This window comes from Empidonax traillii, unplaced genomic scaffold (genome assembly GCF_003031625.1).
Source record: "Empidonax traillii isolate 1590-97213 ecotype Southwest subspecies unplaced genomic scaffold, ASM303162v1 scaffold2293:size56350, whole genome shotgun sequence".
NCBI classification, from domain to species: Eukaryota; Metazoa; Chordata; class Aves; order Passeriformes; family Tyrannidae; genus Empidonax; species Empidonax traillii.
Genome location: NW_020957486.1, coordinates 1 through 22,183, shown reverse-complemented (window position 1 = coordinate 22,183; position 22,183 = coordinate 1). Strand labels below are relative to the sequence as shown.

The 22,183-nt window shown below is 62.0% G+C and overlaps 5 protein-coding genes across 7 annotated transcripts in view; 3 read left to right on the top strand and 2 right to left on the bottom strand.

Moving 5' to 3' along the window:
- NEUROD2 (neuronal differentiation 2) overlaps positions 1-1,429 on the bottom strand; it is a 26,285-nt gene extending 24,856 nt beyond the window's left edge. The window contains exon 1 of the mRNA XM_027909661.1: positions 1,425-1,429. The gene's annotated coding sequence lies outside the window, so the exon portion shown is untranslated. The remainder of the gene's footprint in view (positions 1-1,424) is intronic.
- Positions 1-14,073, top strand: part of STARD3 (StAR related lipid transfer domain containing 3) — a 42,185-nt gene extending 28,112 nt beyond the window's left edge. Inside the window, exons 1-15 of one of the 3 annotated variants that reach the window (XM_027909659.1) lie at positions 58-134; positions 2,123-2,380; positions 4,520-4,597; positions 4,807-4,884; positions 5,014-5,067; positions 5,169-5,286; positions 6,305-6,400; positions 6,958-7,013; positions 7,685-7,777; positions 8,964-9,026; positions 9,967-10,062; positions 10,555-10,634; positions 10,997-11,101; positions 12,217-12,310; positions 13,881-14,073. In XM_027909659.1, coding sequence (XP_027765460.1) covers positions 2,168-2,380; positions 4,520-4,597; positions 4,807-4,884; positions 5,014-5,067; positions 5,169-5,286; positions 6,305-6,400; positions 6,958-7,013; positions 7,685-7,777; positions 8,964-9,026; positions 9,967-10,062; positions 10,555-10,634; positions 10,997-11,101; positions 12,217-12,310; positions 13,881-13,985 — 1,329 coding nt within the window. In that variant the 5' untranslated portion in view covers positions 58-134; positions 2,123-2,167 and the 3' untranslated portion in view covers positions 13,986-14,073. Of the gene's footprint in view, positions 1-57; positions 135-2,102; positions 2,381-4,519; positions 4,598-4,806; positions 4,885-5,013; positions 5,068-5,168; positions 5,287-6,304; positions 6,401-6,957; positions 7,014-7,684; positions 7,778-8,963; positions 9,027-9,966; positions 10,063-10,554; positions 10,635-10,996; positions 11,102-12,216; positions 12,311-13,880 lie in introns of those variants that run through there. The other 2 variants (XM_027909658.1, XM_027909660.1) reach the window with 2 other exon arrangements.
- A 1,285-nt stretch (positions 14,074-15,358) lies between these two features.
- TCAP (titin-cap) lies at positions 15,359-16,375 on the top strand. The gene is made up of 2 exons (XM_027909663.1): positions 15,359-15,504; positions 16,120-16,375. Exons 1-2 carry the CDS (start codon positions 15,359-15,361, stop codon positions 16,373-16,375), a joined length of 402 nt encoding a protein of 133 aa, XP_027765464.1.
- A 1,671-nt stretch (positions 16,376-18,046) lies between these two features.
- On the top strand, positions 18,047-19,794 carry PNMT (phenylethanolamine N-methyltransferase). Its single transcript, XM_027909664.1, has 3 exons — positions 18,047-18,200; positions 18,392-18,599; positions 19,359-19,794. Exons 1-3 carry the CDS (start codon positions 18,047-18,049, stop codon positions 19,792-19,794), a joined length of 798 nt encoding a protein of 265 aa, XP_027765465.1.
- Positions 19,795-20,187: 393 nt separating this feature from the next.
- PGAP3 (post-GPI attachment to proteins 3) lies at positions 20,188-22,040 on the bottom strand (the record flags this gene model as incomplete). The annotated part of the gene is made up of 5 exons (XM_027909657.1): positions 20,188-20,763; positions 21,114-21,318; positions 21,447-21,583; positions 21,729-21,790; positions 21,923-22,040. Coding segments are annotated over 5 exons (586 nt in total), but the record flags the coding sequence as incomplete, so codon positions are not given.
- Between the last annotated feature and the right edge of the window lie 143 nt (positions 22,041-22,183).

The window sequence follows — 22,183 nt, the reverse complement described above, 5'->3', positions numbered from 1 at the left end:
GGGGGGATGTTCCCGGGCTGCACATCCCGGGAGAGGTGACAGGAGGGGGTTGTCACGGGAACAGGGGAGCGAGGGAGGAAGGAGAAGTGCAGTCACGAGATGGGAAAGAATAAAAGCTCCTGACTGGGAGACAGGTCATTAACATGCAAATGGGGCTAATGAGGAGCCGGGGAGGGGGAGGGGGTGACAGGGGGGGCTTTGAGGGGCTGTGGCAGAGACAGGAGGTGCCTTGGGGGTGTTTTTGGGGTGGTGGCACCGTCCTGGGGGGTGTTTCCCTGCCTGCTGCTGCTGGATTTGGGATCAGGATCCCAACCCTCCACCTCTCCCCCGTGCATGCTTCCCCCTGGGATTCCCTGCCCATGTGGGATCACCCCCGATCCCTCCTGGAGGTTTCACCCGCAAAAATCCTCCCTCAGAGTCCTAAATCTCCCTTTTTTTTTTGAGGCAGAGGAGCTCTGAGAGGTCCCTGGAATGTCCCCCCTGTGTGCCCTTTGCTGGAGTGGGATCATGGAGTCGTTTAGGCTGGAAAAGCCCCTCCCAGGTCACTGAGTCCATCCCCAAAGTGCCACATCCCCAGGCCCTTTTATTTGATCCGATCCCATCCCTCATTCCCTGGAAGCAGAGCCCGAGGATGCTGGAAATGCATAATCCAGCACTGGGGGAGGGGGGAGCTCAATAAGGGTGATTTTAAGGCGCTGTGAAAGATTTTGGGGGGGGATGGGGGGAGCTGCCTAAGTGCAAAGTGCTGTCAGCGGAGGGGAGGGGTGATTCATTATTTATCCCCCCCGCAGATGTCCTTAACTTTTTGTCACTCCGAGATCCGGGCCCGGCGCCTGGAGCGGCTGATCCAAAGTGACAGGGGCTTCCAGCTCCTTCGGAAGCGCCTCCAGGAGGGACCTGACAGGAGTCCAGCTTTGTTCCCTTCCCGGCCCTGCTGCTCCCCCGGGGATGGGGCGCAGGAGCCACTGCCTGGGGGACCCAAATCAGCCTCAGATTGCCCCAAATCAGCCCCAGATTGTCCCAGATCAGCCCCAAATCGCCCCAAATCGGGCCGTGCTCGATGCTCCAGCGCTCGGGGGGCTTGGCAGCTTCGCGTGCCCCCCATGGGTTGCCCCTTCCCAAGGGGCCTGGGCACCATCCTGTGTTGTTTTCCCAGCCTCCTGGTGGTGGTCAAACCTCACTGGGGGTCCCTGCCCCAAACAGCCCAGGGGGGGGTTCTTTTGGGAGGCAAAACCATCCCAGAGCGGGCGGGTTTTTCGGGAGGCCGTGGGGGTGACGGGGAGGTGGCACTGACTGACAGATCCCCCCCGGTCCGACCTGTTCTGGCATCCTCGTTCCGTGTTTGCCCTCCCGTGCAGCTCCACAGGGCCCTCCTTGTGCTCCTCTCTGACGGAGAGGAAACATCTCGGGACAATGCTTGGCACGGCCGCAGGAAAACAAGGCTCGGGATTCCAGCACCTCACTCGTGCCCCGGCACTGCCGGCCCTGGGCTGGGACACCCAGCAGCCCCTTCCCTCCCTGCTGCCCTGCCTGACCCCCCATCCCACCCCTTTGGAGGGGAGCAGGGTCCTGTCCTGGCTGGGCAGGTTGGGATCTGTGTACCCTCAGCTCCCGAGGTAGCTCTGGGGGTACCCTGGGGGCTGCTCCTGCAACGCCCTGAGGGCCCAGTTTTCTGCTTCCACGACGTCCTTGTGGGGTTTGGGGGCCACTTTTTTCCTCCTGTCACGGCCTTTCCGTGGGGTTTGCAGCCCCTTTTTCCTGCTGCTGTGGTGTCTCCGGGAGGTTTGGGGTCCCCTGTTCTGTCCATCACAGCATCTGCATTGGGGTTTGTGGCCCCTTTTCCTTCTGCCATGGCACCTCTGTGAGGTTTGGGGCTCCTTTTCCTGCTGCCACGGCGTTAAAGCCCATCCAGTGCCACCCCCTGCCATGGGCAGGGACACTTTCCACCATCCCAGGTTGCTCCAACCTGGCCTTGGATGCTTCCAGGGATCCAGGGGCAGCCAGGGCCTGCCCACCCTCCCAGCGAGGAATTCCATCCCAACAATCTGCTCTGTTCATGGGATCACCCTCTGGAGGGTTGGCAGGAGGGGTGTCCAAGCGTCCCCGGTGTCCCCCCCCGCAGGTGACGCTGCCACGGCCGACGCGTTCCCGGTGCCGATCCCGGAGGATGAACAAGCCCACGGACCTGCAGCACGACCTGGAACGCAGCCTGCCGGCCATCGCCTCCATCAGCTCCTCCCTCTCCCAGAGCCAGGGCTTCTCCCCCTACTTCTTGTCCCCGGAGAAGAGGAAGGTCATCTCGGACGTCAGGAGGACCTTCTGCCTCTTCGTCACCTTCGACCTGCTCTTCATCTCCCTGCTCTGGATCATCGAGCTCAACGTGAGTCGCAGGGGAAGCAAAACCCCGGGAATCTTTGCCCCTGTTTAAGCTCCCTCAGTTAATTGCTCCGTCCCGGCACTCCTGGGACCGAGCTTTGTTTGCTCTTCCCAGCCCTGGCCCCGTGTTCCTGAGTGTAAATTAAAGTCCAGCTCGTTTCCTGCCCCCGGGGCTCTGGGGGGGCTGTCCAGGGTCGTTAACACCGTCCCTGTGGCTCTGTGTTGTGTTGTAACTGAGATCCAGGGCTCCTGGAATCACCAGGTTGAGCCAAATTCCTCTGCTGCTCCCCTGGCCTTCATTCAGCAAAGCTGCTGTTCCTGGAGCAGGGGAGGATCCTCGAGGGGCTTTGATCCCAAAATATCGCTGCTGATCTCAGCTTTGGGAAGCTGGAGGTGCTGTTCCACCTCCCCAGGGACTGTAACACGAGGGGCTTGGTCCCCTTCTGACTGTCACAAACTGCTGCCTTTGCTCTGTGCTGCAACCACCGGGAAAATCCAGTTTATTTACCTCAGTCCCACCGGGTCCAAGTCCCTCCCTGGGCTTTATTTTGTTTTTATTTTCCCTGGACCGGTCCTGACTGGCTTCAGGCACTCCATGTCCTCCTCTGGAAGAGATGATCTGATAGACCCTGGGCTCTGGCCTTGGTTTATCAGGGTTGGATCCTGCTCACTTACAGCCCTTATCTCTGCCCTCCTTATCTCTGAGTGTCTGCACTTAACAGATTGTCCTGGCAGCAGCTCCTCACCCTGCCCGGAGCCCCAGGAGACCCCTGCCCTTCACCCCCTTAGGAAAAACCATCTCCCAGCCAGCATTCCAGCCATGCCAGTGGGTGTCCAGCACGCCCAGTTTGGACCCTGGGCCTCCTGCTCCTGTCCCGGTTCTCCCAGGGGGAGGTGCTGCCTCCAAACCAGCAATTCCAGCCCCGGGGAGATAATCCTGGCTCGGTCACCAGGGTGATGCCTGAGCGTGGGTCGTTCAGGTAGCCATTAATGAGTGACTAACTGCTGATATTTGGGCCCCGAGCCGAGATGCTGCATATTTAAAGCTATTAGAGCAGCTTATTTGCCTGGTTATGAAGAGCAACGATTCGGTATCATGACTAATGGGCCTCTTTTTTTTTTTTTTTTTTTTTTTTTTTTTTTTTTTTTTTTTTTTTTTTTTTTTTTTTTTTTTTTTTTTTTTTTTTTTTTTTTTTTTTTTTTTTTTTTTTTTTTTTTTTTTTTTTTTTTTTTTTTTTTTTTTTTTTTTTTTTTTTTTTTTTTTTTTTTTTTTTTTTTTTTTGTTTCTTTCCTTTTTGTTATCCCAACGGTTTCCTTGGCTCCGAGATAAGCTGAGCAAATTGCCCCCTCGTTAAGAGCCAATTCTGCAGAGACAAAAGAGAGATGCCTCGGGTCGTTTGTCTGCCTTGTCCACAGCTTTGTGTTACAACTGAAAACAGCCCCCAAAAGGACACCCAGAGCTTTTCCTGGATCTCACCCCTCCCGGTGTGGGGGAGAGGCTCTTGGTGGCCAAGCTGGCACAAGCCCAGCTGGAGGAACAGCCCAGAGCTGCTTTGCCCCCTCTCCTTGCCCCCCTTCTGCCTGGATTTTAACCCCCAGCCCTTGCCCAGAGGGATCCCTTCCCGGTGGCTCCTCTCCTGCCCTCGGAGGGTGCCAGGACAACCTCCTGCCAAGGGATTGGCCCGGGATCCACCACCTCGTTCCTCACAGCCCATCCAAGAGTTCCTCACATCCAGCCCCTCCCAGCCAGCTGGGCCCAGCTTTTCCTGTGGTTTTCCATTTTTCCCATGCCTCCTCCTGTTCCCCTGAAGTCTGTCACCTGGAAGCAGTAGGAGGTGCCCGTCCAGGGCTTCAGGATCTGGTGGCACTCACTGTGCTGAGCCAGAGGAGCAGATTTGGGGGGTTGGAAATGCACACGTGGAGGTGTTTTAATGTCCCTGCCTGCCCAACCCACGCTCCTCAGCGTGAATCCCAGGGGGAAATGTGCTGTGGGATCCTCCCTGCACCTCTGCTGGGCACCATTTGTGTTCCAGGTGCCCTCCTTGCCCTGGCCATAACCCCTGGCACTGCTTGGCCGGGCTCCTTCTCCCGGGAGTTCCTCATCAGTGCCCTCAGCAGCTTCTGCTTCCCTGTCTCCCTTCAGACCAAGGACGGCATCCAGAAGAACCTGAAGGATGAAGTCGTCAAGTACAAGTTCAAGAGCTCTTTCTTTGACATATTTGTGAGTATCTCAGCCCTCCTGCAGAGCTTGGGGTGAGGGGGGGACACTCCCCACAGCCCAAGCCTTGAGTCCCAGCCGGTCACAGCCCATCCCAGTGCAGCCTTGACCCCGCTTGTCCCTCGGGTGCTGGCGCCTGTCCCTGTCCCCCCCAGCAGCTGGCAGAGGGGAAGGGGCAGTGACTGGTGCCTCTGGGGGGGTTGTTGGTACAGCTCCTGGCCCTGTTTCGGTTCGTGGTGCTGCTCCTGGGCTACGCCGTCGTCCGCCTGCGCCACTGGTGGGTCATCGCGGTAAGAGCCACTTTTGGCTTCTCCTGGTTTCATTTTCCCTCTCCCCCCCTCCCCCTGCCCCTCCAGGGGCTTCACAGGGCATCTGAACCACTTATTTATTTATCTGAGCCACGTCCATTCACGTTCCAGGTCACCACACTGGTCTCCAGTGCCTTCCTGATTGTGAAGGTCATCCTCTCCGAGGTTGGTTGGTTTCCCTGCGCTCCTCCCTTTGTGGTTCCTTTTTTTTTTTAATTTATTTTTTTATCCCGTTTGGGTAATTCCCTGTGGTTTCCTCCACGCAGCTTCTGACCAAAGGGGCTTTTGGCTACTTGCTTCCCATCGTCTCGTTTGTCATTGCCTGGCTGGAGACCTGGTTCCTGGACTTCAAAGTCCTGACTCAGGAGGCAGAAGAGGAGCGATGTGAGTACCTGGCTCCTCCCTGGTAGAGGGGTTGGATGAAGGCACCAGGCCTGGGGTTTGGCAGCACCTTTTATCTGACATTTCTGGAGAAGGGATCTCCAGGCTGGCTGGGAATGGGAAGTGCCTGACTCAGTTCTGTTAATGGTGTTCAAGACCCTTCGGGGGAAGAAAAATACCAGATTATAAAAAGCATCTTTTAATTGAGGGGAGAAAAAAAATGTGCCAGATTCCCCAGTGTCTGGATCCTCTGCATGGGAGAGAAAGTGTTTGGAAGCAGTGAGGCAAATGCCAGGCAGAGTGTGTTGGACTCCCTGTCCCTGCTCTCTGCGCTTGGATCTGTCTGGAGACCTTTCCAGGGGGGATTGCTGCGGTCACAGGAGCGCTGTGGGGCACGCTGGGAGTTATGGGGTGTGACATTCCACAGCCTGTGGCCTCTGAGGTCACACTGAGCACAGACTGAGCCTGACCTAATGCTTCCCACGTCACCCTGTGACTCCCAGGCTCCTTCCAGCGAGCGGGTGCTGGGATAGCTGCCTGTTCCTGCAGCAGCACAAGGATCTGTTCCCCTTCCAGACATCACTGGCTGGGAAGTGGCGCTGAACGAGGGGGCATTTGTCAGGCAGGGCTGGATCAGAAATGCTCTGACTGACTGGAAAGCACCAGAGGATGTTTGGGTCTTGCAAGGAGGCTTTAAGATGAAAAACGATCAAGTGTTTAATGCCTCTATTGGATTAGGCTCAGGTTCCAAATTGCTTCCAGGGGAAGCTCTTATTTAATTAGATGCTTAATCGCCTTTGGATTATTTGACAGGCAGAAGAGCCCATTGATCTCCAGGCAGATAAAACGTCTCAGACAAAAGATGAGGCAACAGGAGCCGCAAAGCTCCTGGGCTGGCTGGTGTCAGCGGGAAAACTCACGGGAAAACGTGGGAAACGAGTGGCTGGGAGGGTGTTTGGGCAGGGCTGGCACCCCTGGGTGTGGGGATGGCAGTGTGTGATCCCTGTGCTCCCGTTCCCAGGGTACCTGGCAGCCCAGGCTGCGGCCTCACGGCCCCTGCTCTACCCCCGGGCCCTCTCTGAGGGGCAGTTCTACTCCCCCCCCGAGTCCTTCGCAGGTAAGAGGTGCTGTTCTGAGCCCTCCCCTCCCTTCCCAGCTCATCCCAGCTCATCCCAGCTCATCCCAGCTCCTGGGGATGAGGGCATGGGGGGGGGTGGGCACAGGCAGGGGAGGAACAGGGCTGGCAGCACATCCCTGCCCTGGGACAGACACCAACTGTGCTGGCAGTGGAGTGGGGAGATGTCACCTGGAGCTGTTATCCCAGTGTAGGTGACACCCGGGATGAGCTCAGCCTTCCAGAACTGTTATCCCAGTGTATCTGATACCTGGGATGAGCTCAGCCTTCCAGAACTGTTATCCCAGTGTATCTGATACCTGGGATGAGCTCAGCCTTCCAGAACTGTTATCCCAGTGTAGGTGACACCCGGGATGAGCTCAGCCCTCTGGAGAGCCGAGCAGGTGTTCAGGGAGACAGGGCTGGAATCATCCTCTGACTGACAGCCCTTCCCGCTGGATAAGGGGCAGGGCTCAGCCACTGCCCCCAGGAGAAGGTCAGAGGGGGTTGCACCAGTGAGACCTTCATTAATTGTGCATTAATTGGGTGTTTCCCCCAAGGGTCGGACAACGAGTCAGATGAGGAAGGCACAGGGAGAAAGGCCTTGACAGCTCAGGTAAGCTGAGGCAGCACAGCCCGAGGCTGGGACTGTCCCTGTCCCTCTCCAGGCTGATCTGGGACTTTGGGAATCCCCCCAGTCCTGCTGCCCCCCATTCCACACCCCTCTGCTCTGGGGATGTGTGGCTGAGCCCCTCATGGCCACCACGGGAAGGGTCCTCTGAGCCCCCCCAGCTTCACCCCACTCCCCTAGAGCTGCGTCCTCTTCCCTGCAGCATCCCACAGGGATGTGTCCTGGCTCTGCTCCTGCTTGTCCCCCTTCCATCCCTGCCTTTTTGGGCACATTCCAGCGTGGGCGTCGCCTCCCTGTCCCCATAACTTGCAGGGTGGCCCTTCACCTCCCCAAAACCTGGCTGGGCACGGGCTTTGTGCCCTTTTTTCCAGTGGTCCAGCCCCACTTGTGGCTGCTCCAGGAAGGAAGCTGCACATCCCAGAGCCCTCTTCCTGCTGGAAGCGCTCACGCCGAGGCAGGAGCCGCAGCTGGTGTGTGGATCCCAGCCAGGGCAGGGAGCGTGACTTGGAGCTCCAAAATGAGGCCTCTGTGACCCAAATTAAGAGATTTCTGATCCCTTTTCCCTCTGCCAGCCTGGTGGGAGGGGGAACAGCCTCACACACCCCCCCTCAGGCCTCCTGCACGCCCAGCTAACGGAACCCTCCCTGCTTTCCCAGGAAAAGGAGTACGTCCGACAAGGCAAGGAGGCCATGGAGGTCGTGGACCAAATCCTCGCCCAGGAGGAGAACTGGAAGTTCGAGAAAAACAATGCAAGTGTGGCGTGTGGTGTGTGAGTGTGTGTGTCCCTCCACCCCAGCTGGCAGAGGCTTAGCAAAAAACCGGGACAAACGAGGCTTTGGAAGCCTCCTTGTGCCATGAAAAATTAACAAGCGTTACAATTACCTGATTGAATTAGGAATCTCTTCCAGTTCAGTTAAATGTAAAATTCCCCCCCCCCCCTTATTTAATTAGACGTTTAATTGTCCTGCAGTTTGACAGGAGTGGGAGCCTCAGCCTTCCTCCCTCTGGCCGGGGGTGGGTGGGCAAGGGGTGGAGGGCTCACCTCTGGAATGCTGCTCCCATGGCTCCAGCTCAGCTCTTACTCCATGGAAAGGTGCCTTGGAGCCTGCTGGGTGGGCCCAGATGGGGTTCTTGGCCCACATGGGAGCAGGAAATGTGGGGTACGAGTTGCTCTTCCCACCCCCAAATCCACTGGTGCCCCCCCCCTCCCCTTTCCCCTGCACAGGGACCTGGAGTGTAAATCTGGGATGTGTCTTTGCCCGCCCCAAGGTTTTCTGGGGTGCCCAGAGCTCTGAAGGGCAGGGAGAAAGAGGAGGTATCTGTGCCCCCTCCAAACCTGACCCTGTTTTACGAGGTGGAAACACGACTGGGAGGGGGGGTGCGAGCCCTGCAAAGTGCTGTCTCATCTGGTGTTTCAAATTCCCCTGTCAAGTGATCCTTTGTCTGATGCCAAACTAGCTGGGCAGATTGTTTTCTTTTTCCAAAGGGGGATGGATTTAAATAGACTAATCAGAGTTTAACACAGGGCTAACGATGAAAGGTTTTCCTGTGCCCATGCCCAACCCCTCGGGGGGGAAGGGGGGGGAGCTCATCTCCCATGTGCAGCGCTGGCACCGACCCCCCTCTCCTGCCCCGGTGCTGCAAAGAGAGTTTGACCTTGACGTGGGGTTTGCAGGCTGGCACGGGGCGGATTCTTTTTCTGTCTCACCCCTGCTGCCTCTCTGGATGTTGTTTTGTTGATGGAAATGCGGGCATGGCCAGCTGAAACGTGCTCAGGGCGGTTTCTGTGCCCAGTGTAGGGGGGCAGGGGGACATTGGAGGGGTGAAGGGGGTCCCTCGAGGTGGCAGGAACCCCAGTGTTTCGCCAGGCTTCACCCCAAATAGGAGCAGTTCCTTTTTGCTTACACAAATGCACCTTTCTTATCTCCTGCACAGGACTTTGGTGATGTTGTTTACACTTTTGAGATCCCTTTCCACGGCAAGACCTTTATTTTAAAGGTAAGAACCCGCCCTGGATCGATTCCTCGGCCGATCTGGCACGGGCAAAGGGCCACAGCTCAGCTTTCAGGACGGGTCAGGGCTGCAGGACACACTCCCTGTGCTTGAGACAGATGAGCTGCACTGGGGAATCTCTCCAGGAAAACCCCTTGGCCGGCAGACAAACTCCCCAGCAAACATCCCGGGCCCCAGACCCTGCGGGGAGAACCGGGAGCAGGTGACTGCGAGACTCGCTTCCAACCCCAGCATCTCGGGCTAATCTGACCAAGGAGGCTAATTGGAACTAATTGCCAGCAAGACCAGGGCTGAGCAGGCGTCTGCTGCTGCCTGGCACCGGGAAGAGCCGCTCGGAAGTGCCTTGCTCCGGTGCCCTCTCCCAAGCTGGAGAGCCTTGGCTGGGAACCACGCTCTAATGAAGCGGCGGCGCTGCCGTGGCTCCTCTTTGTTCCAGTGCATATGTTGCCTCGCTGGCAGGAGCTGCCAGTGGAGCAGCTCTTGTGTGTGTTCACCAGGAAAAGCTGGATGGTCCCACTTTGCTGCGTTAACCGTTTGCCTCCAAAGATCCCCCCCGGCTCCTGTGGGGATGGGGTGGGGTGGGGGGAATGGGTGGGGGGGCTTGGAATGGCTTGGAGGGTCAAAAACGCAGCTTCCCCAAGTGATGGTGCACAGGGAGCTGCTGGGAATTGGGGTGGGAGAGGAGGCAAGCATACAGACCCCCTGCCCTCGCACCAGCACGGAGCTCAGTGCTCCCAAATCCCGAGGGTTTGTCCCCTGGGAGCGCTGGGACAGGGGTGGCACCCATGGCTCTGGTTGTACACAAGCCAGGCCGCTCTCCAGTGTGATCCCCCTTGTCCTTTGTTGTCCTGCCCTGTGTTCCTTAAAAACAACCTGCCCCAAGGGGAGCAGAGGGCCTGGCTGACTGCTGTGGCCGTGTCCTCAGGCTTTCCTGCAGTGCTCTCCCGAGCTGGTTTACCAGGAGGTGATTCTGCAGCCGGAGAAGATGATCCTGTGGAACAGAACAGTGGCAGCGTGCCAGGTGAGCGTGCTGGACAAAGATGGCTTAATCACAGGAGCTCCTTGGAGCGGAGAGCTGGAGCTTCCCAGCCCGGCACAGGCTGCTGGCAGTGCCCAGGCCGTGCTGGAGCCGAGCTGGGTCCCAGTCACTGAGGCGTTAAATCTCCGCCGCTCATCCCAGCGCCGCGCGGCAGCCGCTGCCTGAGCCCGGCCAAGAGCCCGTGAGGTGGGCAGGGAGAGGGGCCAAGGCTGAGTAGAGCCTGCCCATGCTCGCTGGAGGGTCTGGGCGTTGCTCTGGGGGAGCTGGAGGTGACGCCTGTGCCCCCCCAAAAGCTCGGGAGGCCAACCCATCCCACACCACCGGCGAATTCCCCCCACCCTGCACCGCCACAGAGCCTGGGGGTGCCCTGATCCCGGTGCTGGTTTGGGGGAGGGAATGTAATCCCCCAGCTCTTGGCACTTGGAGGCACAGTCTGAGCGGGGTCTCTCTTGTTTTTATTTCTCCCCTCCCCAGATCTTGCAGCGGATCGAGGACAACACGATCGTCTCGTACGACGTGGCGGCCGGCGCTGCCGGAGGGGTGGTTTCCCCGAGGTTGGTTCAACCCACTCTGTTCATCCTGAGCCCCCAAACACCCCCACAAACCACAGGGAGAGCCCTCTGAGGGCGCTGGGAACACACTGGGCCAGCTGGGAGCTCCGGTGTCACCGCTGTGTGACCCTCCCAAGGGCGAGCAGCCCCTGAAATTTTCCTCCAGACATTCCTGGCAGGATTCTCAGAGCTCCAAACCTCAGGCGGCCGCTCGCTCGGGCTCCCACGTATCAGTGCTGGCCGTGCTTTGTCCCCGTGTTGACACAGCCCTGCCACAGCCTTTCCCAGCAGTCAGGGGAGCAGGATCTGCTCCCTCCTCGTGCCATTTGTGTGCTCTGAGCAGGCAGTGCCCTTTCTTTGCTCAGGGATTTCGTGAACGTGCGTCGGATCGAGAGGAGAAGGGACAGGTACGTTTCCTCAGGGATTTCGACCACGCACAGCCTGAAGCCTCCTCTCTCCAAGTACGTCAGGTAAGAGGCAGGGGCTGTTTTTCTGAGCTGGGATCACTCCCTTCCAACGAAGCTTTAGGGCAAAGAGCCACTTAGCTGCAAACCCTGCTGCCTTTCCTGGCAGGGCTTGCAGGAAGCCGAGCTATTTGTGGAGCTGAAACCTCGCTTCCCTTGCTCGTCTCCCTTTGTTCAAGAAACTCTCCGTGCTGTCAGCGTTGCTGGGGCGTTTCCCACCTCAGGGGAGTGGAGGTGCCCGACCAGTAGCAGCAGCAGCAGCCCCGTCCCAACCCGCATCCTGTTTGTGTAGCAGGAATTTCAGAGGGGCAGTAAACAGCTGGATACGCTCCCAGCCTCTCACACGCATTTTTTGCTCCTCGTAAGCCGAGCTTAAGACATGGAGAGAGGGTCCCGTGGGTGAAAGAAGGATGGAGCAGCTCCCAAAATCTCAGCAGGGCTTTGGCCTCTCCCGTTCCGAAGGGCTGTGGGCTGGTGCTGGGCCCTGGCAGGGTCGGGCTCGGCAGACAAGGACTCCTTGTTCCTGCCGGGGCCCAGCTGTGCTGCCACGCTCCCACATCGCCGTTCCCAATAATCTGGTTAAAGTAATTGCCATTTTATCTCCGAGCTGCCTCGCTCCATTAAAGAGCAGGGGACTTCGGGGCCTGGAAAAATCCTTTGACAAATGTACCCAGCAAAAACAGCGTGTTCTGGGCAGGGAAGGGAAATCTGTGCACAGCTCCCATCTCAGAGACGGATCAGATGGTGCCAGCAAGGATCTGGGGGCTGGAGTGACAAGATCCTTGTCCCCTGAGCCTGTCCTGAGCACACAGGGCTTGCCTGGGACCTCCTGGTTGTGCCTGGCTGGGAAACCTTCCCATGGGGCAGAGCTGGCACCATCCAGAGGCAGAGCTGCTGCTCTGGCACCAGCAGTGCCAAGGCACCTGTGGGAAGCCTGCCCTGCCGTGCTGGCTCGTGCCTCTGGAGCCAAGGAACACCTTTCCAGGCTCTCCACATCTGCTCCTGCCCCGCTGGGCTCCGGCCCTGGCTGCCAGGCGGGATCCATGCGGAGCATCCCGGAGCAGTGCGGGATTCCAGCCAGGAATCGGGCTCTGCCTGATCCTCTTGGCTCTGCTCCACAGGGGTGAGAATGGACCCGGAGGCTTCATCGTCCTGAAGTGTCCCAGCAACCCCAGGGTCTGCACCTTCATCTGGATCCTCAACACGGACCTGAAGGTAAAGCCAGTTCCTGGTTCCTGGCACAGCTCTCCTGGGGGCTCCGGCGCCCCAGGGCCCTGCTCCTGCATCCCAGCAGCCATTGGAGTGGTTCCTTATCAAACACTGCCCTGGAGGGGCTCAGGTGGAGGTTAAACTACCCCAGAAATCCCCATCATTGCCCCGATGGGGAGGTGGGCAAGCTCTTCCTTACCTGAAACATTTCATTTAGGGGTTTCACCTCTGAGTGCAGGACTAGGGGAGAGGAGGTTTTTATCCAGTTTGGGGACCGAAACCAGTTGGCCATGGCAGCTGTCAGGAACACTCCAGAGGGGCAGTTCCCAGCTCCAACACCCCCTACCCCCCCACCCTGGTACAACCACGGCCAACCCTGGGGGAAGGAGGTTTCCCAGGCCCGGACCTTTCCCTGGAGCTGCCTCCGGTGGCCTTGCGGTTGTCCCGGGAGGGCCCGGGATGGGGTGGGGGCGGGAGCGGGGCCGGCCCGTTCCTTCCCCTGTGGAAGGTTGGGAAGGTTGACGTGGTAACGGCGCTGCCGCAGCGGCACAAAGGCTCCATTCATCGCTGTGCTGCATCGCTGCAGCCCCCAGCCCTCCCCTCCCCTCCCACGGCCCTCTCCCCTCCCTTCCCCCGGAGGCTCCTGCCCACCCTGCCGAAGGCTTTGGGAAGCGCTCTGGAGATGGGCAGTGCCCTCCCGCCCCGTTGTGTCCTTCATGGGTCTGGCTCCGATGCCTGTAAGGGGTTTGGGGAGGGGGGATAACAAACCCCTGTGACGGGGCTCGGGAAGAGAAGAGGTTCCTTGTGCTTCCCGGGCCGGAGCCGCCTCCGCGGTGGTGGAAGGAATTCCGGAGCGGCCGAGCTATAAATAACCCCCAACAGCTCCCAGCGCCTTCCCGAGGGGCTCTGCCAGTGCCCAGACCCCCTCCGGAGCTCCTCACTGCTTCCTTTGGCCCTGGAGGGGTATTTATAGCCCGTGGCTCATCCCTTCCTGCTCCGGGGGGAGTGGAGGATTCTGCACGTGTATGTGTTTGGGTCCCTGTGGGGAGGTCACTGAAACGGCTCCTGGAACAGCGGCCTCGAACTCTCCTGCCCTTTAATCAGAGAGGAAACCCAGTGCAGGGCAAAATCTGTGCTGGAACCCCCCAGACCAAGGGCAGGGGGGTGTCCTGTGCCCGCCTGACCCCCAGGGTAGTTGTCCCTTCCTCCCTCCCTGCTCGGGACCCCCGGAGCAGCTCCCAGCCCTTCCTGGGCTCCCTCCCCCCCTCTGCAGAGACTGGGATTATTATTTTTTTCCTGGATCTCCCATCACGGAGCCGAGGCCGAGGCGGGTGGGGGTGAGTCGTGCAGGGCTTTTTTAGGGAGATCAAACCACGTTGCAGATCCTCCCCCGGCTTGGAGCTCCACGAGAGCCGCAGCTCCGCGCCGTGGGTGCTCCTGGAGCGTCCCTGGAGCCCCCAGCCCAAACCTCACACAGGGCTCAGGCTCCAGGCTGCATCCCCGAAGCCCCCAACCCCAAACCTTGCTCGTGGCTCTGTGTCCCTGTCCCTGGAACCCCCCTGTTGTGTCCCTGCAGGGTCGGCTGCCGCGGTACCTGATCCACCAGAGCCTGGCTGCCACCATGTTCGAGTTTGCCTTCCACCTGCGCCAGCACGTGGCCGAGCTCTGCTCCAAGCCCTGAGGACATTCCACGGCCCTCTCTGCTCTGGAAGGGGGGAAGACAGGACCCTGAAAATCCCCTCCCAGAGAGGGGACCCCTCACTGCCAGGGGAGGGGGCTCAGCTCCTCCTGCCCCCTCGCCGGGGCCCTGGAACCACTGACTGTTACGTGCCAAACCCCTGCCCTGCCCTTCTCTGGGGCTGGGCTGGTCCCCCCTGCCCCACGCAGGGGGTGGGGGCTCAGCTATGACCCCCATGTGCCCCCCACCCTGGGGCTGTGCCCCCCACCCCGGGGCACGGCTGGGACTGCACAAACCCCCTCCCCCTCCCCAATCCCGCAGCTCCCAGCGCGGGATTTGCCTTAAGCAGAGACTTTGATCCTTTTTGGGGGTGTAGGGGGAGAGGGAGGGGTTGAGGGGGGCGCGGGGGCTGCGGTTTCTCTACCTGTGAGTGCCGTGTGCTGCTCTAAAAACAGCACAGCAGCAGCAGCGCAGGGACCCCCCCGCACGCGGGGGCTGCACTGAGGGAGGGGGGGCACCCAGAGCAAACCCCCCCCCCCCCCGCTCCAGGGGGCTCTCTGCATCCCCCACCATGGCCTGGGGATCCGAACCCCCCTACCCCCCCCCCTCCCAAAATCGGTGAGGGGGGAATTAAAGCCTTGCACTGTTTGCAGCTCCTCGTGCCCTTTGTCACCCGCGGCAGTCACAACCCAGGGGTGGGGCTGGGGTCACCCCAAATCTTCTCCCCCCTCCCCGGGCACAAAGGGGGGGGTCTCCCGGCGCCTTTGGCCACTTGCCGTGGGTGGCAGTGGCCGTGGGTGTCACTGCTCCTGAGTGGAGCCCCACATGCCCCTGTCACCAGCCCCGTGCCTGTGAGCCCTGGGCTGCTGGCACCCAGTGGGCACCCTGTCTGTTGGCCCTATAAACAGCCTGTTTGGGCACTATAAACAACCTGTTTGGGCACTATAAACAGCCTGTTTGGGCACTATAAACAGCCTGTTTGGGGGGGGCCCTGCAGCCAGAACCCCCTTTGCCCTGAGGGAGGGCCCCCCATGTCCCTCTGAGGCACAGGGTGGCAGTGGCACCACGCTGGCAGTGGCACCCCCTCTTTCCTCGCCCCCTCTGGGGTCCTGGGAGTGGGAAAAGGCCAAACGTGCCCTGGGTGGGGGCCGGGGGGGTCCTGCCGGTGCCATCACGTTGCTGGCAGTGTGGGGGGCACACACCCATGGGTGGCACACGCCAGGGTAACACATGTCAGCAGTGCCACCCCCCTCAACCCCCCCCCCCCCTCATCCCTTGGCACCGTCCTGTGCCCGCCGTGCCAGAGACACGTCCCAAAATAGCCCCGGCGGGACCATAAAAGCGGGGAGGGCACGGGGGAGGGGGGCATTGACACCATGGTGGGCACCAGCGTGGTGGGGGGCTGCGGTGGGGGGCTCTCAGCCCGCCTGGGCTGCTCTGTCAGCGAGCAGGACGTGGGCAGGGGAGAGACCTTCAGTGCAGAGTGGCTCGACCTGGAGCTCAGCACACGGCCCGAGGAGGGGTGAGGGGCACGGCTGGGGGTGCTGGGGGCGAGGGGCACCACGGGATGGGGGGTTTTCATGGGGTGGTGGGGTTGGGGGTGCTCCAAGGGTCCCGGAATGCGGGGTTTCCGTGGTGTTCTGGTGGTGTGGGGGGCTCCGAGCGTCCCAAACTAGGGGTGCCATGGGGGTCTTGGGGTTGTGGGCGGCCCCAGGGGTCCTGAGGGGGCTTTGGGTGGTTTCAAGGGTCCCAAAATGTGGGAGTTCCCTGGGGTCGGGGGACTGTGGGGGGCTCCATGGGGTTCCATGGGGTCTTGGGGTTGTGGGCAGCTCCAGGGGTCCTGAGGGGGCTTTGAGGGGCTCCAAGGGTCTCAAACTGTGGGATTTCCGTGGATTCTTGGGACTGTGGGAGACTCCAAGGGTGCCGAAGTGGGTTGTTTCCATAGAGTTTGGGGGTTATAGGATCCAAGGACCCTGATGGGGTGGGAGAAGGGGGTCTCCAGGGCTTCCCATGGGATGGGGTGGGATGCGGTCTCCTGGAGGGATGGGGTGACCCCAACACGCCGGAGCAGGACTTGAGGGGTCCCCGTGGGGCTCTGGGGTCCCCGTCCTCACCCCCACGAACGCCCCGTGCCCAGGTGGTGCCGGCGGGAGGTGGACACGGCGCGCCGGGAGTCGCTGGAGCAGCGCGGGGCCACGCGGGTGCTGCAGCAGCGCTCGCCCTGGGGGCTGATCCGAGTGGGGGTCCTGGGGCAGCCCCTGACCCAGCACCTCCTGCCCTACGCCCGCAGCCTCCCCCTGCCCCTCTTCGCCCCCCCGGACCTCCGCGGAGCCAAGGGGGGGCTCCCCCGCACCCTCTCCCGCTCCCTCTCCCACGAGGCCCAGCGGGGCTGAGCGGGGTGGAGGGGCTGGGGGGTCGGGGTTGTTGGGGGGGGGGGGCGGGGGGGGGGGTTTGGGGGGGGGGGGGGGTCACGAGGCTGATTTTGGGGGGGCTGGGGGCACCCGGAGAGCTGGGTGTGCTCAGCCACCCCGAAGAGGCAGCGCAGGAGGGAGGGGGGCAGGTGGGGGTGGGCTCCGCTTGGTCTGGGAGCCCACCCCGCTGAGGGCGCGGAGGGGGCCGGTCGGGACGGGGTCCCTGCGGGTCGGGGGGGGCTCCCGCGTTTTAGGGGGCTCCCGGCAGCACCGGCGTGACTCAGTTTCCCTGGCAAAGAGACGGGAACGTGAGGATGAGGAGCATGGAGACCCTCCCGGGGCTGAAAGGGGAGCCCTGGGGGGGCTGCGGGTGGCGGGGGGAGGATGGGTGGGTGTGTGGGTGGGCTGGGGTTGTACAAACGATGGTCTTTGTACGGCAATAAAAGGCTCACGCTGTGCAGGAAGTGTGTTTCGAGGGGGGGGGAGAGGCTTAGGGGGAGAGGGACCTTCTGTGGGTGGGGGGACACTGAGGCACAGCAGCTGCAGGGACACGGGTGTCCTGTGGGGGTTTGGGGGGGGAACCTTGGGCTTATATAACCCCCCACCCCCTTGTCGCCCGCCCTGGTGCCAGGATCCAGGATGGCCCCCGTGCCCAGATTAGCTGTTCCCGACCGGATCCCGCTGTCCCTGGGCCCCTGCCAGGCCCTGTGCCCTCCCTGTGCCCGGCCTGGCTCCATCCCGGCCCCATTCCTGGCCCTTCTTCCCAGGAACCGCCTGTCCCTTCACCCACCCACAGCTCCGGCACGGGCAGGATTTGGGGTCTTTAACCCCCAGCTCCATAAGAGGGTTTCATCCTGCTCCGTTTCCCAGGTTGCTGGGAGCACTGGGAGCACTGGGAGCACTGGGAGCTGGCAGAGATGGTGCAGCTCCTGCCAGGGCTGGGCTGAGGTCCAGCACACTTGGCTCCCTGGTGATGGAGAGCTCGGACAGACCCCATTCCAATCCCTTCCCATCCCAAGCCCCACTTGATTCCAATCCCTTTTCCATCCCCATCATCCCTTTTCCACTCCCATCCCAATCCCCATCCCCATCCCTTTCCAATCCCTTCCTATCCCCATTCCAATGCCCATCCCCATCCCATTCCAAACCATTCCCACCTTCATTCCCATCCCATTCCATCCCAATCCCTCCACGTTCCCATCCCTTTCCGATCCTTTCCCATTCGCATCCCACACCATTCCCATCCCTTTCCCAAGCCCCATCATGTTTCTCCCCCCCATCCCAAACCCTTTCCATCCTTTTCCCCATCCCAATCCCATCCCATGGGACACTCATGAGCTCTCCCAGGCCTGGGGGTAGCACAGGGGCCGGCTGGGTGGGTCACAATCTCCCAGACGCAGGGACTGGGCCAGGATTCCTGGATCCCTGAGGCCGGGAAGGGCAGCGGAGCGTTATCAGCTCCGGGATTGCTCCGGGGCTCCGGCGCTAACCCAGTTATCCGGGATGGATGGACGGCTGGGAGCAGGGGATGGATGATGGATGGAGGGATGGGGGCTGGATGGATGGGACCGTCACAGCTCCCCACGGCCCCGCCCCAGCTCCAGACAGGGATAAAAGGCGATGGTTGGGCCTGGCAGCCGCAGCCCCCGCGCCATGAGCAGCCTGGCCGAGCTCCGCGAGGGCTACGAGCGCTTCGACCCCCGCGCGTACCTGCGCAACAATTACCTCCCCCCCCGCGCAGACTTCTCCTCCGAGGAGTTCGTGGTGCCCTGGAAGCTGCGATGCCTCGCAGACACCTTCGCTAGCGGTGAGGGGGGCTCGGGGATCCCCCCAAAAAACCCCGCAGAGGGGCAGGGAAACTGAGGCACGGGGCACCACCGCGCCCACCCCCCATGCTGGGGGGCAGCTCCCACCGCCCGCCCGGGTTTTCCCAGTCTCCCAGGGTGGGTGTGGGACCCCCCCCCCAACCATGTCCTGCGTGTGTGTCCCCCCTCCCAGGTGAGATTCGGGGCCGGACCCTGATCGATGTGGGCTCGGGCCCCACCATCTACCAACTGCTGAGCGCCTGCGACCACTTCGAGGAGATCGTGGCCACCGACTACCTGGCGGTGAACAGGGAGGAGCTGGGCCGGTGGGTGCGGGCGGACCCCGCAGCCTTCGACTGGAGCCCCTTCATCCAGCACGTCTGCAAGATCGAGGGCCGCGGGTAGGGGGGCACAGGGAGTGGGTGGGTGGGGTCGGGGGAGGGTCTGGGGGGTCGGGGGTGATGCTGGGGTGGTCCCTGCGGGATTGTGCACCCAAGGGATCGCAGCTCCACATCCCTGCAGACACCGCGGTGATCCCTGTGGGATTCTGTCCCCAAATCCCAGGGGATCACTGCCTCCCCCAGACCCCTGTGAATGCTGGGGGGGATCCCTGCAAGATCCCAGCCCCACATATCCATGGGATTCTGTCCCCACATCCCTGTGGGTACTGGGTTCATCCTGTCCTCACATCCCTGCATGTTCCTGATCAATCCCCACCAGATCCCCTCCCACCACATCCCCACGGCTGCTGAGTTGATCCTCAGGGGATCCTGTCCCTGTGGGTGCTGGGCCAACCCCTGCAAGGCACTGTTCCCACGTTTCTGGGTGTTCTGGATTGATTCCACCCCCTTGTACCCTTGCACAATTCCACTCCCACATCCCTGCAGGGTCCTGTCCCCATGTCCCTGTGGGTTCTGAGCCGACCACATCCCCACATGTTGGGATTGATCCCATCCCCACATCCCTGTGCGTGCTGGGTCAACCTGATCCCCACATCCCTATGTATGCTGGGTCGATCCCATCCCCACATCCCTGTGTGTGTTGGGTTCATCCCATCTCCACATTCCTGCAGGATCCCATCCCCTCATCTCTGTACCCCCCCATCAATCCCCCCCCCCTACTCCCACCTCCCCACTCCCCCCTTCCCGTTCTTCCCCCAGGGAGCCGTGGCAGGACAAGGAGCGCCGGCTGCGGGATCGCCTGCGCCGGATCCTGCCCATCGACGTGCACCGGCCGGACCCGCTGGGGGCCCCCCTGGACCCCCCGGCCGACGCGCTGCTCTCGGCCTTCTGCCTGGAGGCCGTGAGCCCCGACCGCGCCGCCTTCGCGCGGGCGCTGCTGCACGTGGGGTCCCTGCTGCGCCCGGGGGGCCACGCGCTGCTCCTGGGGGCGCTGGGCGAGTCCTTCTACCTGGCGGGGCCGGCGCGGCTGCCGGTGGTGCCGCTGGCCTTGGCCGACGTGCGGGCGGCGCTGGCGGGCGCGGGGCTGGCGCTGCGGGAGCTGCGCAGTTACGAGATGCCCCCGGCCCTGCGCACCGGCGTGGACGACGTGCACGGCGTCTTCTTCGCCCACGCCCAGAAACCCCCCCAGCGCTGAGGCTGCACCCACGGGAACACCCCCCCCCGCCCCCCCTCAAATCCCTGGGGCGGATGGAATAAAGGTTGAGGTCGTGGCGAGAGCCGGAGTCGGTGAAGGGTGTGGGGAAGGGGGCATCGAGAGGGTGGATCTGGGGCATGGGGGGGGATAACAGGGCAAGGACAGGGTGGGAAAGGGGGAACACGATAGGTTGGATATGGGGTGAGTGGGGGGGCACAATGGGGGGATTTGGGGCACACGGTGGGGGGGGCACAGGGTGGGAAAGGGGGCGCAGGGCAAGGGTAGATCTGAGGTGCCCCATGGGGTGACAGCAGAGGGTGCAGGGGGGCAGCACTGGGGGGCACACGGTGGCCCCGGGGCAGGGAGGGGACACAGTGGGGGCAATAACCCAGCACAGGCTGAACTCAGCTTTATTCACATCCCACAGCACACCCAGGCAAAGGGGGGTGGGGGGGGCACATCCCCGGGGTGGGGGCACAGCCCCTCTGGGCCAGGGGGGCACCCCCAGCCCCAAGGCACCCACACATCAACCCCCACCCCTGCCAGAGACACCCAGCAGGGCCCAGCAAGGCCCCAAAAGTGCACAGATCCCCCCTCCACAGTCACCCACGTGTTCCCCTCCCCACCGTGACCACTGTCACCTCGTGGCTCAGCCCTGGCAGGGTCCAGGGGGGGCTCAGCTGCCCTTTGCCCCCTGTGCACCAGCACTGGGGGTCCCCATCCCCCCAGAGAGAGGCAAGGGGGGGCACAGGGTTTTGGAGAGGGGGAGAGAAACAAACCTCAGAAGGCAACCCGGGGGAGGAAGAGGCCGTGGCCGGGGGGAGCCGGGGGGGTCACTTGGCACAGGGCAGGGCAGGACCCTTGGGGGGGGCACGAGGGGCTTCTCCACCCCCCCTCCAGCAGCTCTAGTCCACTTTGAGGAGGTCGGAGTTGGCCTTCAGGAGGTAGAGGCTGTCATCCATCAGAAAACTGGGGGACAAACAGGGGGCTGGGGGGGGGTCGTTCTTGGGTCCACAACACCCCCCCAGCTGCCTGTGCCGGGTGGGAAGGGGGGAAACTGGGGGAGTCCTGAACCCCCAACAGAGCACAGACACACCCTGGGGCTCAGGGGGTGCAGCAGGGGGGTCCCTCCCCACACCCCACTGAGCCACCCCCATTTCAAGGTGTGGGCCCTGAGCATCCCACGCACCAAAGGGCACCCCCAACTTCCAAGAGGTGGGTCCCCAGTACCTCAGTTTTAAAGACGAGACTCCCACCACCTCCCCCCCAAAACCTCCCCCCCCCCATGGAAGCAACGGGCCCCCAGGGGCGCCACGCACCTGTAGAAGAGCACGTTGAGGGGGATGGTGCCGATGTGCCAGAGCGCGTGGGCGTCCAGCACCCAGAGCAGGGGCGGGAAGTCCAGGAGCTCCAGCAGCGCCAGCGCCTGGAGCAGCAGCACCGCGGCCGCGCATTTCCACACGTGCGGCAGGCGCCGGCCGTGCCCCAGGCACCAGCGCAGCCACCAGCCCACCGTCAGCATTCCTGGGAAAACGGGGGGGTGGGCTCAGGGACGGGGGGAGAGGGCACAGAGTGACCCCTAACACAGCCCCCGGCATGGCCCAGCGGCTCCCAGTACAGCCCAGCACCCCCCAGTGCCCCCCCCAGCTCACCCAGGGCCGCGTTGGCCGCCAGGTTGTAGCCGTAGTCGAAGCGCACGAGGCTCAGGTAGGAGATGTGGCAGGTGAGGAAGAGCAGGAGGAAGGCCCTGAAGATGCTGATTAAGGCTGGGCGCTGCAGCCCCAGCGTCCTGGGGGGGACAAGGAGCGAGGGGGGTGGCCCAGTGAGCCCCCAGTACGGCCCAGTGACCCCCCCAGCGTGGCCCAGCACTTGCCAGCCCAGTTGCAGTTGGCTCCAGCGCCTCCCAGTGCAGTCCCAGTGCCCCCAGTGCCCACCTGACACAGCACAGGTACACCGAGTGCAGGACGGCGGCCGAAGCGCAGAAATAATCCAGTTTCTGTGGGATTTGGGATGGGTGAGCCCAACTGGCAGCAGGAGGGGGGGGTGGGAGGGGTCTGACACTCTTAATTTGGGGGGAAACAGGGACCCCCTCAGGGTGTGGGGACACCCCAAGGTGTCACCCCCTCACCTCCGTCAGCGCCGTGTCCCGCGTGTGGAAAACTGTGGACCAGAACCAGGCGTTTAAGGAGACCTGGGAAAAGGGGGAAAGGTGGGATTGGGGAGGGGGGGGATGAGGGTCAGACCCCCTTCACCCCCAGTTTGGGGAATGGGGGTGATGGAGCAGCTGGAGCTGGGGTGGGATCAGCTGGTTATGGAAAAGAGCTAGGGGGAAAGGGGAGGGGAAATTGGGGGACAAGGGGGAAAGGGGATGGGGGGAAAAGGGGGGAAA

What these genes read in the sequence shown, in the direction of transcription:
- PNMT (XM_027909664.1), top strand. Translation starts at nt 18,047, where the DNA reads ATGAGCAGCCTGGCCGAGCTCCGCGAGGGCTACGAGCGCTTCGACCCC. An exon ending in CGCAGACACCTTCGCTAGCG is followed by an intron (nt 18,201 to 18,391) that starts GTGAGGGGGGCT and finishes CCCCCCTCCCAG; the next exon opens with GTGAGATTCGGGGCCGGACC. An exon ending in TGCAAGATCGAGGGCCGCGG is followed by an intron (nt 18,600 to 19,358) that starts GTAGGGGGGCAC and finishes TTCTTCCCCCAG; the next exon opens with GGAGCCGTGGCAGGACAAGG.
- TCAP (XM_027909663.1), top strand. Translation starts at nt 15,359, where the DNA reads ATGGTGGGCACCAGCGTGGTGGGGGGCTGCGGTGGGGGGCTCTCAGCC. An exon ending in AGCACACGGCCCGAGGAGGG is followed by an intron (nt 15,505 to 16,119) that starts GTGAGGGGCACG and finishes CCCCGTGCCCAG; the next exon opens with GTGGTGCCGGCGGGAGGTGG.